This window comes from Rhodnius prolixus, unplaced genomic scaffold, assembly GCF_049639745.1.
Source record: "Rhodnius prolixus isolate KJV_2025 unplaced genomic scaffold, Rpr scaffold_17, whole genome shotgun sequence".
NCBI lineage: Eukaryota > Metazoa > Arthropoda > Insecta > Hemiptera > Reduviidae > Rhodnius > Rhodnius prolixus.
This window is the reverse complement of record NW_027411626.1, coordinates 2,352,561-2,373,276: the sequence shown is the minus strand read 5'-3', so window position 1 is coordinate 2,373,276 and position 20,716 is coordinate 2,352,561. Positions and strand designations below refer to the sequence as shown.

At 36.0% G+C, this 20,716-nt stretch overlaps 1 protein-coding gene across 2 annotated transcripts in view; it reads right to left on the bottom strand.

The window, feature by feature from the left end:
• Window positions 1-20,716, bottom strand: part of LOC141459696 (uncharacterized) — a 53,588-nt gene that overhangs the window by 16,767 nt on the left and 16,105 nt on the right. For both annotated transcript variants that reach the window (XM_074139047.1, XM_074139048.1), the window contains one exon: window positions 6,607-7,872. In XM_074139047.1, the coding sequence (XP_073995148.1) occupies window positions 6,607-7,872 (1,266 nt within the window). The remainder of the gene's footprint in view (window positions 1-6,606; window positions 7,873-20,716) is intronic.

The following is a 20,716-nucleotide window of genomic DNA, read 5'->3' as shown; positions in this document are numbered from 1 at the left end:
TTGTATTAGAACCTAGTTACATTACAAGGAGAACCAGTTTGAACCCCTAGCCTTGAATAACTAGATGGCTCTTTTTAAACTCATTTACTGAGTAATGAGTAAACACGTTCATATATATTCTTGGAAAAAGCTTTCGGTCCACAAGAAGCTAATTTTCAGTTTCCATAGCTACTTGCCCTTAAATCCGGACGAAATGCAACAATGGCAACCAAGGACATTGCTAATAACATTAGCGATTACAGTACACGAGTGCACTAGTAATTTGCCCCATCGTTTTGTACCTAGAGTCTACTAAAGGCCAATTGATAGCCGAGCTAAGGTCTGCTTTGCTAATATTTTACCCACAGCCTTTGCAGAATCACCCAAATCAGTCTATGGCATGCCTAAGGGCGTCTTTTTGGCTTTCTATAAAACTAATATCATCTAGACTTAAACTTTATATATGAAGTGATGAAGGTTAAAAGTACAGGCAACTGTTCCTTATTCAGTTTTTTCTTTTATATTTGAAGAAAAAAAAAAGTGCAAAACTTTTCCGTCTTATTTTTCGCCTTAAAACTTAGAACAAATATTTCAGACAACCATTGGACTTGAATCTGATTTCACATGGAATTGAAGGAAAATAGATTATAAATTGAAAGATTATTTCAAGAATTGGGCACAAAAAACAGGGAATTAAGGCCTATTCAGGCGGACTTTTACGTCCAACTTCCAAATTAGGTAACGTGAAAGCTATTAGCAAACATACTTCACTATAAATTTCTCATAAAGAACCACTAAAATAAAATCCAGGCCCTAGAAGACCGGAAATTGAACCAAATATGTAGTACACCACAATACTTCTTATGCTTTGCGATCCTTGCCACAAACCCTTAGCTACTGTGGCGCCTAGAATTGAGCACTTTATCTACTCTAAAAGGACCAGAGAGATGGTGGAACTGAGATAAAACTTATTTCTTTATCCAGAAAAAAACAATTTCTTAACAAGTGATTATCAACTCTAAAATGATAAATCTTTCCAAAAAACACCACCTTAAAAAAAGAAAAAGAATTGAGGCAGTTTTTTTGCCGTACTGTCTACCTAATCTTGCAAAGCCCTGAATTCTGGATATCCGCAATAGAAACATGCGTATATAAGACCGTTTCCTTGCTTCCAAATAAGTCTCATCATCTCTAGGATTGGGACCTTCTTGTGGATAGTGTCTTAAGATATCTAGCTCTAGAAACTTATGCCTTTGACTATCCTCCACAACCATTCACAGAAAATATAAGAAAGTATGTACCCTCTTAAGTTATATAGGTTAGCAATCAAAATAAATTGATAAAAATTTACGAATCAGGGAGTTGGAAATACTTTTAAAGTTAGCTTATCAACTGGAAAAATGTCGTATATTATAATAGGATTGCCATTTCAGTCGAGTAAAATTTATTTTGCCGAGCTTTTCGACCTAAGGAGACTAGGTCATCTTCAGGGCTAGTTTAGAAAGTAATACTATTACATTTCAGAGTTTGGTGTGTCTTCTGTCTTGTCCGTTCATGGACTCTACAAAACAAGACAGAAGACACACCAACCCTGAAATGTAATAGTATTACTTTCTAAACTAGCCCTGAAGATGACCTAGTCTCCTTAGGTCGAAAAGCTCGGCAAAATAAATTTTACTCGACTGAAATAGCAATTATTTTTTCATCCTATTGAAACTATGAATCAGCCACCAAAGAGAATGAACAACAGTCTATATTATAAGTGTAATAGTGAATTACAAGACATGTGAACTTCACTAAATACGTACGTATACCAAATTTCCTAAAGATCTTATAACGGTCCCTTGCTCATTTTATAGCCTAACGAATAATAACTTGCTAATATTTCTTTTTAGGCTTGGTTTGTATACTTTGTAAAAAAATAATTACGACGTAGAGAACCATCACTAAATTATGATCATTTCAAACTGGTACATTCTTGTGCATAGATTTTTGTCTGCCAATTAACTTACAACAAGAATTTACCATTCTCTTAATTCCCACTTTCTATGGTCATTTCCATAAACAATTACTTATGTAAAGCTAGAATAGACTGCCAACTTATGGTCAAAGGAATATATATGTTTTTTTAACTTACAATAACCAACTTTTCATATTTTTAATGTATTTCACTTTTCTCTGTTTTACAAAATAATTGCGATACATTAGTTTTTTCTTTTCTTCAATGTTTATAAAACTTACCAGAAGCTTAAAAAAAAAAAGGGGGGGAAATAAGAAATTGCCAGCTGATCTGAAAATTCTGTTCACACACAGATAAGACTGAAATTACAAATATTTTCAGCCTTTTGATATACATCATTTAATAAATAAAGCCAGTATTTTGGTACCACCTCTTTAAACTGCCTTCCTTACTTTTAATCTTACCTATAATTATAATCTACAAATAATTATTACATAATTACGATGTTTTTCTTCAAAAAGTCCACTCTTAAGTAGGAAAGGAACTTTAAAAGAGAAAACTAGAATCCTTGAGCTTAAAAAGAAAGAATAATTAATTGTATCTGCATTTTGTTTTTTTTCCAGCAAAGAATTTGGAATCTATGGCAGAGATATTATTATATTTAAAAAAAACAATGACTTAATCACTGTGAAGATATCTGTCCAGTATTTCTTAAAGATGTTTGTTTCTTTTTTTTTTTGCCTTACCTGTCTTGCAACTCGTTAATCGTTCGATTTTTCACCCTTCAGCTGACATAAATTGCTGCTGATATGTGCAAATCACTGCGAGAAATACTGAGTCATCCAGATTAAGACTGTGCGACCATTATCGCATACATATTTCACTCTCACAGATTTTTTTGTTTTGTTTATTTTTCTTAATGTAGCCGCTCAAATATTAGAGAGAGAGAGAGAGAGAGAGGTTTCACACGGTTTTGGGCATCTGGTTTCAGACATTCTTACGATGAACTTCCGCTAGAGAGAGAAGTAAAGGTCAACACCATTTCCTCTCCAAGGCAAACCGGGCCCCAAAACCCTAAAAAAAAAAGGTGTAAAAGAGGTTACAATGTTACAAACTTCTTCGCAAATAACCGTCGTTTTTTTTTCACCCTCATTTCTGACCGGAGGGAAGGGATTAGCCATGCGGTTAGCGTACTGGACTCCCACGCGGAGGTCCCGGGTTCGAAAACCAGCTGCTGACCCCTTAGATTTTCTCTTCCTAGGAGCTTCTTACAGCTCACTGTTACGGTGATGGACACAGCGTTGTCTGTAACTAGAGAACACTGTCCGGAGGCCGCCGGCAGTGCACTGAAAAAAGCTCCGGGCGCCAATAACCCCATAGATGTTGACGCGCCTTAAATCATAAAAAAAAAAATTCTGACCGGTTTGAGATTTGCATCCCCACCATTAGGTTGATGTTGATAAATTATGTTAAAAATCACATCACATAAATAGCCTTGTGGCCTCACATTGTGTATAAAAGAAGTTATTCCAAGATTTTGTGAGAACTGCTGGAAATAGAAATCACAATTCCAACTTTCCATGTTTAAGTTACAAAAAAATTTCTTATCCGGTACACCCACCACACAGTGCTCAGAAATCTTAGCTTCCTGTTCCAACTTTTGCGTCATGCATTATTAACAAAATATGTACGTTGGAAAGGAAGTGATTAAAGCGTACTGAATCATCCCAAGCGATGATCCCGGGGGGTTCGAATCCAGTTCTTAGATTTTCCCTATCTAGGAGCTTCTTACGGCTAGCTACTTAGAATATGTATTTTTATATGGAAGCACATCCGCCCCTGAACTACTCAGAATTTCCTCTTTATGCTCATAGCTTCCTCTTGCATCACTTGGCCGATATAACTTTCTTGAAAGTTGAACTTGACAATTTTTAAAATCTTGTAAATATGATTTAACCATTATTTCTGTATCTTTTTTTAATATTCTTATTATTTAAAATTTGTTTGAACTAATGTTATAAAATTCTAAATTTTTTTGTTTTACAAAGAAATAAATAAATAAATATAAATATTTGTAACAAGTATAAACTAAAAAAAAAAAAAATTGCTTTAAATATTAGGCTGTGATATACCTGTGTTGTAGATTTGCCTCCGGATGTAGATCGCTAGCTGAGATGCTTTTTAATTATCAACAATCTCTTCTCAATTAATATTTTCTAATTTAATTTTCGTATTACGTGGTCTCCCCATCTTCCTAATAGAAGCTACATAGAAGAACTAACTAGATATGAAAATTATATCACAGAAAAGTTTATCACATTTCTATAAACAAAACTTTTGTGACTAGAAACAAAAATAGAAATATATAAAAAAATAAATAAATAATTAACCAAGATAAATGATTTGGTTAAAATGTATAGTTGAATGGTTACGGGGATATTTTTGAGCACTTTTCTTTCATAAAAGGAAAACACTGACATAAAGGCGATAAATTCCTCCGCCAGGTATTCTGAAAACTAATAAAACACCAATATGTATTAGTACATAATATTGAAAGAAGTACATTATGTTAGTTTTAATTATTAAACATTGTCAGTTAGGAAAAAAAAGTAAAATAAATAACTTCCATTCATTAAATAAAAACTTAAAAAAGAATAGCGCAAATACTTAAAAGATCATTACATATCTCGAGGTGAATTTATTATCACGTCAAAGTAAGAGATTGTTGGCTTAAACTTGACAAATCAAAATCCCTTAACTTGCAATCAAAATTCCTTAACTGGCAAATCAAAATCCCTTAACTGGCAATCAAAATCCCTGAACTAGCAATCAAAATCCATTAACTGTTCGACTATTCATGACAGTACACCACTTTAATTCGATTAGAAGGACTACTTGGGAAAGTTGTTGGAAGGAATAAAGGTTGCTTATCTCTGGATAGGGGTAACTTATACAGAAAAAATAAAACAATCTTAAGACGCAAGTAACGCGAAATGAATAAAGACTTTTTTTTTCTAATGTAAAAAAATTAAAAGTTTGGCTAGGAAGCAAGCATAGATGATGTTTCTAGCAGAAAATGTTTTTTTTTGATAATGTTGCCAGATTCTGAGCTGGTTATCCAGCATAAATATTCTAATAAATTAATAACACCAAGAAAAAAAAAAAAAAAAAATGTAAGTAGAAATGATTCAATTTAATATTTTAATAAGAAGGAACAGTATCTGCATTAAAAACCTTTAAGGTGTTCACAGAATCTGCCTTGTCAGAGATTTCATTTCAATAAGTTTGTGCTAACAATATCGATTAATTAAAAACAATAATATTCTAGGTTTACGAAAAGGAATACGCAAAGAGAGTGATAAGTACATATTTTAAATTCTGATTCTATTCTAAAAAGGTTATATGTTTTTTGTTTTTTTTTGCGAAACAATCAATCTTTAATCCGAGAAAGATTTGGCTTTTCTCTAAAACTAAATACCGAGAGCTTATAAATGATCGAAAAATTTCTTCTACCAGTATTAATTAAACCCTAGCAATTACTTTAGATTTTTGCAGCTACCAAATAAGAAATTTCTGTAAAGTATTGCAAAGTACTGTAAAGTTTTTAAGACCTACAAAGAAAGTGTGCTACAGACTAAAATTACATTATCTATATAATATTTACATATAAGCTGGATAAAGGGTATTATATTGCTAATTACTTTAATACTAAGAATTTCAAAAAAAGTCTTATGCACATACCTAATCAAAAATTTTCAAAAATGCTTTATATATTCATTGATGCAGAAAACTACGTTACCTCCTTACAAGATATTTTTTTTTTTTTTCAAACACTTTTAAAAATTCATTAAACCAAACTTTCTTTAGCACAATCTTATGTTAATAAATTTCCAAGTTATAACTTAACAATGTTTCGTAGTAAACAAACGGCTGTGAATGCAGCAGTTAAGCAACAGTTAGAGGTAGGGATCTATATGGTTATAGTGAAAGGTTAAGAAAGATTTAGCAGTAAAGACAGCTGATCGTCCAATATTTAAATGAACCATTAAAAAGAATTCACATTATTAATCATTTATGAAGATAAATAATTGATGAAAAATATAGAAAATTTAAAATTAAACTTATGTAATTATTTTCAAAATTTTCCAGATTTCAGTATTACATTAAATTTTCAACTGTGCGAAGTTATTACATTTTTTGGGACATATTTGGAGTAAATTTTTTTCTAATAGAACCTCATTTTGTCCATTATCAAGGAATGAATATTGGAGTAGATGCAACTATGCAAAGAATTGGCTTTCGAGGAGTTGGTTATTTGGAGCTGATAATGTAGAAGGAAGAGATGGAAAATTATCTATGATTTATTTAATTTAATATAAAATGATAACGCCAATAATTCTGATAAACTTAAGTGTCATTCAAATCAAGCGAAGATCTTTGAATTGAGCGAAAATTGATTGATCTTGAATGTTTTTTTCATTAAACTGTTTAGAATTCAAAAAGAAGATAATCACTTTTAATAAAATAGCTCAGATATATATCCCACTAGATTAAAACTCTATGTCTAGATTTATGGATTTTGGGATACAATTTGTTCTTAAATTTTGACTAAAAATAAAAAATAAAAGGAACAATTTGATAAAGAAAATCAAATAAATTAGACTTACTTTTAGGCTTAGCTGCAGGCGATGATGCTATCTTATCAAGTTTCTCATCCTCTTTATCCTTCGACTTCTTCTCCGGCACTTGGATCTCCTTAACTGGAGACGTCCTCTTCAGAGACTTCTTCTCATCGTCCTCCTTTTTGTCGTTGACCTTTTTTATAGCTCTCGGTGGCGGCGGTGGTTCTTCCAGTCCGGTAGATCGGAATTTTGAATTGAACGTCTTCACAGTTTTCGGCCTTTCTTCGCCACCTTTTCTAGTCTCTATGGAGATATTATACTTTTTTGGATCTTTAGGTGGTAGTTTTTTGGGAGGTTCTACTGGCGTGGTTTTCTTCTTCTCCTTGTCTAGAGCAGTGGCTGCTGTGTTATTCTCATCCTCCTTCTTTTTATCAGACTTTTTTGGTATCTTGCCAATACCCTCTAAAGATGGTGTGATCAGTTTAGAGAGGACAGCTCTATCTTTATCTTCTTGTTGTTTATGCTCCTTATTTAGCTTCTCTTTGCTACTTCTTTCTTTGAATTTCATCTCTAATTTTGGCTTTTTATCAGGTGAAATACCTTTCTTCTTATCTTTGGCTATTTTGGATTTCGGTTCGTAATCTGGGCTAGCTGCTCTTTTCTCTACCCTCTTCTTCTGTGGTAATTTCTTAAGTTCAGCGGTTTTTCTTTGAGCTGGTTCAGCTTTTGGAGAGACAATTTCTTCACTAGAAGATCTACTAGTTTTTCTTATGGTTTTCTTAGCAGGAGCAACAGCTTCTACTTCTTTTACAACTGGCACACTCTCTTTACTGGTGATTTCAGTTGGATGTGTTACAGCTGGTGCTGTAAGAAGACTTTGACCACTACTGACAGTGGTTATCGTCAGGGTACCCGGCTCTGAAGTTGGTACTACTTCAATAGTTTCCTCATCTTCCTCCTCCTCCTCTTCTTCATCTTCATCTTCTACTTCTTCAGTTTCCATTACACTGTCCACCTGAGGCACATTATTCCTATCTGAGCTTATCACCTCGGCTAGTACTTTTTTACCATCTCTAATAGTTATTTTATACACAGGAATGTTATGATCAAGTGGCGCTTGTTCTAGGTGCTTGTTAACACCACTAGTTGTGGAGGAACTGTGAGATTTATTGCTGGTAACTGCCATTATCTCTTGGCTACTTACTTCAATAACATCTGGATGCATTATTGCACCTGAATGAGCTTGGGGAGCGACTGCTTTCACGACGGCCAACCATTGTTCCACTACGTTGCAAGCCAGCATTCTAACTTCTGCAACAACAGAAAAAAAAAAAATTCCATTTCTGTAAAATGAACGTACATATTTTATTCAAAATTAATTTATTAAAGTAAGTTATTTAACCTGACTTTCTCTAATTTCAATTATGGCAATTCTAATATTACAAGGTTTTCTTAAATCCAAAACGCCTACAGAGGTGACGTTTTCAGTTATTTACTGGGTTCTGACTTGAGGTTTGACGTTGACAGAATCCCTGACTTTTCCCTCCATAGATAACAATAAATAACACGAGCACTCTCATTCCTAAACACCCAAAAGATGTGGAAAATAATCATTTCAAGTTTAAAGAAAATGGACCAAATATTTTTTCGGAAAAATCAAAAGATTTGTCTTCTGTTTTGATTGTTTAGGTACTCCAAACGGATGGTACCAACCAACCTTTGACAATAACAATGTTATAACTGTTATAAGCATGAGCCCGGAAGATGACGTAGTCTCTAGGTCGAAAGCTTGGCGGAAATATAAATAAAACATTATGGCAATTACGAAATTGGCAATTAATCTTCCTTCCTGTTAGATCAGTCACCAAAAAAGGCTACAAAATTCATACTACAGAAGAAAACTTCACGAAATTGATATCTATTGAACGTCTATCATATGCCACGGCAATAAAACGGTTAGAAATGTGAAAATGATCTCGCTTAGTTTAAAAGCTAATACCCAGTAGGAACACTGAATACCGGAAATTAATTCAGGCCAGTTCCAATTCTTTAAAAATAGACTCGAGTCTTTCCAGTGCTATACATTCCGGAAGTCTTAATTACCATCAAAGAACTGAGCAGTAAATCCACTTTTTGTAAGTAGTTTATCTAATGAAACGAAAAAACATAGGATTCTGAGTAAATTTTGTGGATTTCCAGATCATCGTGCGGCTTTTGTTGGGATCCAAAGTTGATGAGAAATGTCTCGGGCAGTTTTTTGGAGTCATGCTGACTGCTCTTTCATAGAGGCTACTGAGAGAAGGCTCGCCTAATGCGTGCGAAAATTTGCAGGTGCTGGCAACGAATTCCTAAGGGAAGTCAGAAATACTGCCTAGATACAGGAAACCACTTCTCCTAGAGGCTAAAGCTTACTTTTAGTGCGCATATCCAGACCTGGGTAGACCGTGCAGAAACCCTTCAGTTCCCCCCCCCCCCCACCAAGTTACTTCATTTCACTGAATCGGCATTTCATGCAGGAAGTTATTTAGGTACTGCAGGAAGAATTGAACTCGCTAAATGTGTACCAGATACAGAAATTTAGTCTTGGTCCTGAGAAAAATGTGGATATCAGATTTTGTTCCGTTGTATGCACTTGTTAGCCATGAGGGTGTTGGTAAGGGATTTTGGGCATCTGGGTTAATCGTAACAGCGGTAAACCCTTTTTATATGTAAAAGGGCTATCCTGGAATACGGAGAATACCATGATTTAAGGGGATTACGCAAATAAGTTGTTCCCAATTCCACTGGATGAAGCCCACCCTATTAGTAAACCGCTACTAGATAACAGCTCCTTCTTACAGCCACCGAAATCCTCGAACACTCTAATACTTGGCGTTACCATCATACTCAACAACCAACTACTTGAATTTCACTGGAAGCAACAATACCACAACAAACTTGTTGTTGTTTTAATTTGCGTCACCATTGTATGATGGAAATCGGTTGTAGCTAGGATAGTTCGATAATCGATTGATAGTTCGATTATACACAATATCAAATTTGGTTGTATTTTGCGTGAAGTTTCATGGCTGCTGGATACATCACAGTTTGTTGGTGGAAATATTGGTTTCATGTTGATTTTTCACTTTATACAGATAGTTATTATATAATTTTTTAAATCTGTGCGTTTTAGATTTGTAGGGAAGGGGGTTTGGTGAAGTGTTTATGAAGCGTGATATTATAAGTGGGTGATCCTCAGCTCGAAACCAGCTTTTTATTTGTTGATGTATGTGGATCAGCCCCCCGTACTCGAAACCTAATTGGTATTTGTACGTTAAGATCTGCTTAAATTACTTTTTAGTGTTTAGTGTTTAACGCGTCCCCTTTATGATAGAAATCGGTTGTAGCTAGATACTTCGATAATCGATTGATAGTTCGATTATACACAATATCAATTATAGAATTTTTTTTTTTTTTTTGGCGCGACAGTCCGTCTAGCGAACCTTGGCCTCCGTTAAATGCTTCCGCCAGTTTTCCCTATTTTGGGCAGCCACTTTCCAGTTACGTACGCCCAACAACGCCAGGGCATCCTCCTTCACTCCGTCCAGCCAACGTAACTTTGGCCATCCTCTCTTCCTACCGCCGTGTAGCACCATTTCCATAAGCCTCCTCGGCACGTCATCATCACCCATTCTAGCCACGTGTCCTGCCCATCTTAGTCTGCCTATCCTTATCGTTTTACTTATGTTCGGTTCTTTGTAGAGTGAGTAGATTTCCGAATTAGTGCGTTTTCGCCAAGTCGGGCCATCCCGTATTGGTCCAAATATTCTTCTTAAAATCTTCCTCTCGAAAATCAGGAGGTCTTTTTCATCTGTTTTAGAAAAAGCCCACGTTTCCGAACCATAAGTTAAAACTGGGCGAATTAGTGACTTGTAAAGGATGATCTTAGTCTCCCTAGATATCAGCTTGCTTTTCATCTGCTTGACGAGTCCAAAGTAGCATCGGTTCGTGCTTATTGTTCTACTTTGGACCTCTGCTGATATTTCATTACCTTGGGTGACTACGGATCCGAGGTACTTAAAGTGGTCAACCCTCTCGAATTTATATGAACATCGGTGCCACCACCGCCTGTACCATCTCCACCAGTCCGCATATACTTGGTCTTGGCTTCGTTGACAACTAGGCCTAATTTCTTCGCAGCTTCATCTAAACACAGAAATACTTCTTTCACCCTCTCGAGAGATCTCCCGATTATGTCAACGTCATCGGCGTATGTATCAATTATAGAATATGAGTCGATAAATCCTCTAGCATAATATTTATTATTTTCTTTCTTTTTTTTATCTTAATATCTCAACATTTGAAGGCATTGGCGCGTGGAGCTTTTTTTCAGTGTATTTCCGTCGTTTGGAAAATGTTCCCACATTACGCAATGGATAGTGAATAAACTGTAAGAAGTCCCCATAGGAAGAAAACATCTAAGAGAATGCTGCTGGATTTGAATCCGGGTTCTCCGAGTTCCAGTAGGCTAACCACTCGGCTAATCCCTTCCACCATTATGGGAATATATTTAACGCCAGTATTTATTAACAGATTTTTGCTACGGAATTTTCTTTATACTAATAGCATTCAGAAAATGACAATCGCTTTTGTACGTAGATAATAAAGAAAACAATAGCTCTGTCCGACACAATTACACCCCCCCCCCCACCTTTTGTAAGTGCATAATCCTCCATAATTTGTTACAGAACACAATAGGTGTAGGATATTTATTATAGCTGTAAAATAAAGAAATTCCGTTGGACAATGAAGTAGTATAATAGGTCAACGCTTAATTTATATTCTGAGGGCACATTTTTAACAAGGACAAAACAGAGTACAGGTTAACTCTTTAATTTATATGCTTCGGAAAGCACTTTTTTCTTTTCTTTTCGCGAGGAAAATGAAGTCTTTGACAAATTTTGAAGGAGTTTTTAGATATTTTTCAGGACATTTCTGAGAAATTTGTAATTTTCTTAAGAACTTGTAGATTTTTGAATTTGTGATTCGACAGGAAGTATCCGTTTGAGGTAATCTCGAATAGGAAACAGTTTTGTATGTGTGTGCGTGTGTGTGTGTGATCGCCGTAACCATACACACAGAAAGTTAAATTTGCAATGTCTCTCATAAGTGCCAACAAGATTTGCGATAACAAAGTTCTGACAAAAAATCGATCAATTGGGAAGTAAAAAAAAAAAGCCTAAGACCCATTTTATTCGATAACCACCTTTTCACAGACTCACGAGAACAAGGTTACTTCCGGTCAAAACTTGAAATCGCAAATAAAACCTGACTCTGTAAATACTTTTCTTAAATATAGTACTAAAAAAATCAATAAATATACTTTTTTTTTAAAGTACACATACTCAGATTTAAATTATATTATCTCACTTCTAATTAGCCTTAACAAGAGTTTTTACTGTCGCAATAATAAGTCAAACCGAATCAGACGAACTGCATAAACTGTATCGATTACTGGTCGATCTATTACCGTATCGATTTATTTATTTGTTTTATTTTATTTTATTTTTTTTTTTTAATGATTTAAGGCGCGTCAACATCTTAGGTTATTAGCGCCCGGAGCTTTTTTCAGTGCACTGCCGGTCTCTGGACAGTGTTATCTCGTTACAGACAACACTGTACATCACCGGACAGTGGAGCTGTAAGAAGCTCCAAGGAAGAGAAAATCTAAGGGTCAGCAGCTGGATTCAAACACGGGACCTCCGCGTGGGAGTCAAGTACGCTAACCGCATAGCTAATCCCTTCCCTCGTATCGATTTATTGTTCAGAGACATTTAAAAACTCGATTTAAATACGCTACAAATTAATCGATACATTTTTATATATTCACAAAGTAATTTTCATGTTATACAAACTACAAAAAAAAAAAAATGCTAACTTTAATATCTCGATCTAAATCGATTCGGATTCCATTAAAAAAATAAATAAAACATTCATAACCACAAAAGAGATTGTATACCATAACTTGCGCAACGAATGAGTCATTTAATGTTTTATTGCGCAACTATCACCCAATATCTCTTGGTGACCAATGAAAAAGACTTCGTTTTTTTTTAGTCTAATTGCAGCAGGAAATTCTGAAGCGTCTTAAGTCACAAGCACACTTCCTATAATTTCGTATTTTGGGCAAAAGTTACGTCTGTTGGATTTTCATGCAGTTCAAAGCCACTTTTTTTTAATCCACCTTTTCATTTATTTATTTATTTTTTGGGGGGTAAGACACGAAACTGGTACATTTATTATACCCTGGGGGGCCTTAGAGGAAATTTCTAACTACCCCACCCTCTCCACCAATCCATCTCCAAGGAAACACCCTTAATAGAATTTCCCTGTAAAAATGTTTAGTACGTCAAAAATTCATTCAATAAAGTGGAACTACCGGTACGTGGCCTTTCATGTGGACCAATCAAAATCTACGGTTTCCACTTCCTGCGACAGTCAATGAATGCTTCGAGAGATATTTTGTTCACACAAACATGGACCGCTTTCTAAAAACCTTCCCCCCCCCCCCGATCTCAGGAGAATTTTTTCAAAAACGCGCATTTCCGGCGATAAATTCAAAAATCAACAAATCAGAAAGAGAAGGTGACATTAGTCTAGAAAGCCCCTCTTATCTAAATGTTGGTTTGTCCATAAGACCCATCACAAGGAACAAGTGGATGTCGGCACAGGGGTGGCCATCTTGAGAAGAGCTACCTGCCGTACTTAAGAAGATGATCATCAAGCGGGTTTAGGGTACCGTTGTTTTCAGTGGCGATTTGAATGTTGGTTTTTCATTCAGCATCTATGAACTCTAACTAAATTAATTCTCATTCTAATGGTAAGATCTGGCAGAATTTCCCTTCGCTCCTTACATCCAGGCCCTCCCTTAGCTTATTCTCACCCCACCCACTTGGTTAGGAGTCCCATTCTCGCTGTACACTGTCTGGATATGCCCGGATTCTGGACTGTTACAATTGGGCTAAGAGAAAAAAAAATGGTCCCGCAGAGATGAGATTATCTGTCCTAATGCGCACGTGTTCTTCATCTGACCTGTTTCAGGTTTTTCTTTATCATACATTCCATTGGTTATAAATCAACCTTTGATTGACAGGTTGAAACTGGTCCAAAGGTAAAGGAAAAATGGCAATAATTGCTTATTTTTTTTTGTTATTTTGTCCAAAGGCTGGAAAATTTCAACGTATCATTTCCAAAATGTTTTTGAAAAACAAATTTGGAAGAAACAAGCCGCCCCGCCGCACTGGAAGTTCCTGGAATTTGCTGACTGGGTCTAGGATTCCTGATTGGAATATAATTAGATATTCCATACCATGTGTGGAACTGCTAGCAAGGGGTGAAAAAGGAGGGAAACTTGGTGATTTATGCATTTCAAGAACTTGGAGCTGGAACCGGCCGAGGGAACAGCAGTGCAAATCTTAAAGCTACAATTCTAATGGAGAATACACATATCTAACGATTCCTTATGTTTTACAGGACTAACTGAGGAGTTCTTAGTTTGAGCATGGTCCACTGCAATGGAAGCCTGAAATGTCCCTCAGGCAAGGTTCAAGAAATACGAGAAACCATTTTACTGACTTAATGGGAAATGCAGAGATTTTTTTCAAGGAATTCGAGGAAAATTGAAGGAACAGCGTAAAACTAGAAAAGATCGTAATGTTCGGCAATTTAATTAGATGCCATTACTTTCATGACTTTTCGACATTTTCTTTTTTTAAAAAAAGTGGTTTTCCGAAGGCTCACATTTTCCAGGTGAGATTAATGGCTACTTTAATTAAATTTTAATGGTTCCATGGAGCCATTTCAAAAATTTTATATCACAAAAAACCTCAACTCGCTCAACCCAGTACTTTGAACAGTCTCGACACAAAAACAGCAAAATTATTTCCGGAAAAAGACGAACCTCCTCCGATTTGACCAAAGTTCGGCCAGTATCCGAAGCAGCAATAACAGACCAAAGCGGAAATACAAGTGGTGTGAGTGCATCTTTTTTATTTATTGAGATATGCCCTAGCTAACACCCACAAACAGAACTTCCGCCCGGAAGTGGTGAACGTTTCTTGGTTTACGCTCGGATTTTCCACGAATTCCCTTGAAAAAATCTCTACATTTCCCATTAAGTGAAGTAAAGATTTTACCAGCTGAATTCCCCCATTTACTCGGTTAAGCCTATTTGACAGAAATGGTTTTTCGTATTTCTTGAACCTTGCCTGAGGTAAATTTCACGACATCCAAATTGTTCTATTTGAACTTCCGAGAATGAGTGGACCCCCACCTCAACTAAAAGTTTCGCATCAAAAGTGAAACTGCCATCATCACGTGCATAATTATGCTTTTTCAAATTATTGAAATTCAAGGATTCATGTCTGGAGATGTGGAAGAACTCCCACTTAAAAAAGTTTAACAAATAAATATTTTTAATACAAGACAAGCCTGCTCGAACAATAAATGAACAATACCACCGCACAATTAAAGCTAAGATCTTTGCCGCCCTCAATTCACAATACGCTCTATGAATAAACAAACATCTGCTGTGAATCCTTAAATGACCGTTCTTTTGATGCTATAATTCTTACAACTTCAGGATCTACCACAACATAGAAGTACCGTTAGTCAAATTTTCGGGAAAAAAGGACTCCTTTAAAATAGTAGATTTTTTTGTTTGTTATCTCTATACAAAATTTAAAGAATCGAACTAGCGTTTTGCGGGAAAACCTTAAAACATGGAAAATTCTGTTCAGCACTTCCGGTTTTCAACCTAAACCTTATTGTGGCAGTTGGTGCGAAGATCTAAAATACTAGCCTCAAACCTATGTGGGTCTTACATGCTAGAGCTGTATGTGGGGTTCAGCCAAACCTACAAAACATACGGACAGTACAGACATTCCAGTCAAAACTACTGCCGACAGATAGTTGACGCTCCTTTCTACGGTGTCTAACCTCACTCTTCGCAACGACCTCAACATACCCTCTTCTGCCATTCCCCATTTCTCACTAGTATTTACTCGTATCTTTCTATCTGGCTGGACTCGTTTAATCGCTTTGAGTAGTGCATTTGAGAATAATAAGAAGTTTTAGGGAAGGGATTAGCTACAAGGTTAGCGTATTGGATTCCCACGCAGAGGTCCCGGTTTCGAAAACCAGCTGCAGACCCTTAGATTTTCTCTTCCTAGGAGCTTCTTACAGCTCACCGTCCATGATGATGGACAGTGTTGTCTGTAACGAGAGAACACTGTCCGGAGGCCGGCAGTGCACTGAAAAAAGCTCTGGGCGCCAATAACCTTAAATGTTGACGCGCCTTAAATCATTAAAAAAAAATAATAAGTTTTAAAACACATATCTTTTAGACTGCTTGCGAAAGATACCGGAGTTGTTATCCGGCGCATTGATTGCTCAAAATGAGTCATTTACTTACTTAATAATTAACAACTTGAGCTACAGTTTTTCCAACACAGAGGGTGATTTCAAACAATCAATTCTGCTTTAGCTGTGTATAACGGGGAGTATCAGTGACACTAGTACGGGGATTTCGCGTCTTCACCTATCTCGGCGAGTTCTATCATAGAAAATGAAAAGATGCCAACTAGTGGTGCTGTAAGAAGCAGTTATGCCCCAAGCATCAATGTCTCACCCAAAACCGGAATTTCCCTTCTCACAAGATTATAATCCAACAAGATGATGTCCGTCCATGTTGAGCAAACTCGACTGATCCAGTTCATGGCATATGTTCATGATATTGCATTTACAGCAACTCAAAAAAAGCGTTATCCAGGGGCGCTGCAAGAGTTTGAAGGAGGTGAAAAACAGAGATGGAAATCCGTTCAAAGAAAAACTTGTGAGTCAATCAGGCGAGGCATCTAAGAGAGAGAGACAAGGGAAAACGGGAAAATCATGCGGTTCAGCTTTGAAAACCCGGCTGACTGAACCTGGGAAGTTACGGACAGAATTAAGGCTGGAAAAGCGGACCAAATGTGCAGTACATGTTACTGAGAGGATTGCTAATCTAAAAAGAAAAGATTAAGTTATCCAAGGAAAGTCATTTCAAAGTAATTCACGCGTGACGTGACCTACGCGAAGCGAATTTTGGGTTTTGAGGCAAGAAAACTTACCCGAGATCTTCTGTGGGCAGCAAAGGAAGTTCCTTATAGAAATATTTGACACCACTTTTTCAGAACTGAATTAACCTCGGGCTTTTTTGAGCTTCAGGGACTTTTCCGGAAAATGTATGTCTTTTGACGTTTTCTTGAACATGTTTCCACCTTCTTAAAAGATTTTCTTTTCACTCCTATAGATCTAATTAATTTTTCATGGATTAAAATTAGGAGAATGTCGAAAGAATATAATAGTTTACCAATCCGTACATAATATTTGTTTCCGGTTTTCTGTAACTTTCTTGACGTCTTCAGAGGATTTGAAACTTTAGCTTCAAGAACTCTTGAGCTAAATAGAGTTCTGAAGGAACAGTGGAGTTACGCTAGGTTGAACGAATCTTTTCCTAGTAGTAAACACACAAAATCCTGGTATCTACTTTTTTTTAAAGTAAGAATTCCAAGTTTCATGAAATATTAAGCACGTAAATTGTGGTAAGCGAATGTGGGTGAGTGTTAGCTCCAGACAACAACAACTACACTGAATATCTCAAGCGGAACAATGAGATTAAGTAAACGATTGTACTAACTTCTTGCGAAAGATAAACGATCCAATTTAAAGCAGAGAACCAAACTTGTTACTATGAAATACACCAAATTGAAAGTCACTACTGCCACATCATGACTTTGTAATCACAATCTGTTTCCCTCCAGCGGATAACAGTATCGTTTCTTTGATTAGTGACTGATTTAACGTGCATTTATTTGGCTTTCGAAACAAAATTAGACTCTTATCTTGAGTTTGCTTTATTGTTTTAGATTAACAACTGTTGCGCAATTGATAATGGTCGTGCTTGTAGTTTATTCTATTTTAAAATATTATTTTTATTATTAACACCTATCATCTGATCGTGACTCCTTAGGTAGCCGAGGGAAAATACCGGAAATACTGCGCTCTCTCCAGATTATCCCGTCTCTCCATAGATTACGTGGCAATCATCCAGGCCGACTGAAGCGGCCGAGATCTCCTTCGGGGACTCACCACCAAATTGGGTACCAAGACGAGAGTCCTAACAATGAGGAGTTCCTTCCTCTCCTCCTCCTGCTACTCACATCTACATATTCCACTGTTCATCGGATTCAGCAAAATCGGTGCTTCTTTACACTGAATGAATTTTTAGTCATTTCTCTCTGAAACGCCCAATAGTCTTAAACGATTGTTTTTCTTTCTCTTTGCAACGTCTTCTAGAAAGAATCATTCGATAAATCGTTTTTGGTAATGACTGTAACTTTCTCTTTAACAGAAAATTTTAACGTTTCCGTTTTTATCAAGCTGATTATGGATTTTTAGACTTTCTCCGGTAGTATCCTGCTGTTGAGTACGAAAAAGAGTTTTTTTTTGCAGATTGGTCTCCTCTCTCACTCTCTACATCTTTGTATCTTCACCGGAAACCCGTAAACGAAAAAGCGCACATAGTTGGAATTCCGACATTTCGCACCTCTAGAAAATGCCACAATCAGATTTTGGATCTAATTCAGCCAGCCGGAAGTTTACCCCTAATAATAAAATAGTTTTTCCCACTTTCCCAAGAATTTTCCGAAAACGACTTCCAGGGTTTTCCCTCAACTTCTAGTACTAAGGTGGGTCTACCAGTAACTTTTATTTGATTCATTTGATTCTCAGGGAAATTCGTGTTTGGGCAAGTCTAAGTTCCGCTTTACAAACCTTTGTATAAGAATTAAATGAGACTAATATGTCGGAAAAGTTTGAAGAGAATTTGTGAGTCAGAAGCCTCTTAATAATAGCAACAGGAAGTCTTGAGAGTAGTCACATCAGGTTTCTGTTTTCCATTTCCCGCAAAACATTTGAGTGAAGAAAAATCGAAGAGATTTCATTAAAATATTCGTGAAATCTCTTAGTCTCAATAGACACAAATATGTACGATAGTTCAAAACATTTAAATTTCCTACCTAATTGTAGCTCCTAAAATTTAGCCACTCACATGAAAAATTAAACAGTAAACGACCGGAAGTGATGAAACGAACTCTCCGACTTGAAAACTATCAGAATTTGGTTAAGGTTTTTTCCATTCAAAATGACCCGCGAATTACTTCTCTAGGTACGCTTCGCTTTGTCGAGCAATTCCAAAAGTAATTTGTAAAGCGTAAACACTCTAGAACAGATTAGCGCTTAAAGAAGAACTACGCACGTGCAGGAGGCTGACTGGTCAAATGACCGTTGAAGTACTTCATGAAATTTCGCACTGGTATTACTTTAAATTTTTTTTTTAGAAAAACTGCATTTATGCTTGGGAAAATTAGAAAAACAAAGAAAACCGACGATTTCTTTTTTTTAACAAAAACAATTTGGATGGACTCCCAAGCCTTGAGAGTCTATTGGGACGCTATTTCAATGATTTGTATTATCAAGCAAACCTTCTAAAAGATATAAAACTGTGTGCTTTCATCAATGGATCATAATTTCATTCAATAAATTTGAGTGCATAATCAAATATGTGAATAAAATTGTCTTGTTATTAAGTTATTAATAAAAACGAGCAGATTTTTTAATGTAGGTTTACAGTTCACGATGATTCGGTCAACAAATCAATGAATCATTGATTCAATGATGGATTCAAGTCAATGAATCATGGATTCAATGATGGATTCAAGTCAATGAATCATGGATTCAAATCAATGATTCATTGACCGAGTCCTTCTGATAGTTAATCCACCATATTTAACGGCCAAAAAAGAACGATTCCAATCGAAATAACTGCTACAAGGTAATATATTAGACACAGATTGGCAGCTACGAGATGGAGAAATTGGATAACGAAGTGTGTGACTCATGAACTAAAATGAAAAACATTTAGTGACTCACACGACTTTCCATAACTACTGTTCTCGAAGTTCCAACACCTCAATATTCAGTTCGTATCACTTTAGAAGCACTCCACCACACCATAGAAGTACCGTTGTTATTCAAATTTTCGAGAAAATTGTATACATTAAAATTGTAGATTTATGCGTTTGTTATCTCTGTACCAAGTTTAAAGAGAATCGAATTAGCGTTTTGCAAGAAAAACTTTAAAATACAGAAAATTCTATTAGGCGATTAATCAGCTGATTTCAAGCGAAACCTTAATGTGGCAGTTGGTGCGTAAGCTAAATATCAAACTTAACCTGAGATTTCCCATTTTTTGAGGTACGGTAAATAGGCCAATTGGTCAAAGCCACTTCTTCGGTTTCAGGGGACCATAAAATGGATATTTTGTGATGCAAATATGGAAATGGAAAATCTGCACGATCACGATAAGCACCATCTCTTAGTGGAGTAAGAGAAATATTATCTTATTGTTGAACAAAAACACGACCCTATGACTCGTAACGGATTGTAATATGCCAAATGGATGTCAAAAGGGATGCCTAGGTGTAGAGGAAAACCCAGTCCTCAACTAATAAAATAATAAAGCCCCAAATTTCATATTGCTGAATAATACCACAGCTTGGCTGGATCTCGGAGAAACCGGATCTGAAAAGAATGCCCAGGAAAGAGACAATGGGGGGGATTCATCAATTCCAATTCTTCTGCAAAGGACTATTCTAGAAAGCCTAATCTCAAGTTCTACCAATATATTCCACCAAATTGCGCCAAAAGAAATTACGACTACCTAATTTTACCTAAAATCCTCCTGGTTCTTCTCTAACAATTCGCCCCTCAAATTTAAGTAGAGACAATGCTTCCAAAACAAACCAGATCCAGTAGAAATCGCCTTCCAAACGGATCTGCCTGGTCACTTATTGTCTCGAACACTAAAAATTTATATCCAGGTACAATGGTTATTTAAATTACCATTTTAAAGATGGAATGGAATTAAAAGATTACAGAGTGCCATAATTTGAAATTCATTATACATCGTAATCTGAGTATTATACATACTCATTTATAACGATATATATAACAATATATAATTTTGATCTAGATGAAGTTAGATAAAAGTCAAAACGGATCTTGTACAGGAAATCAA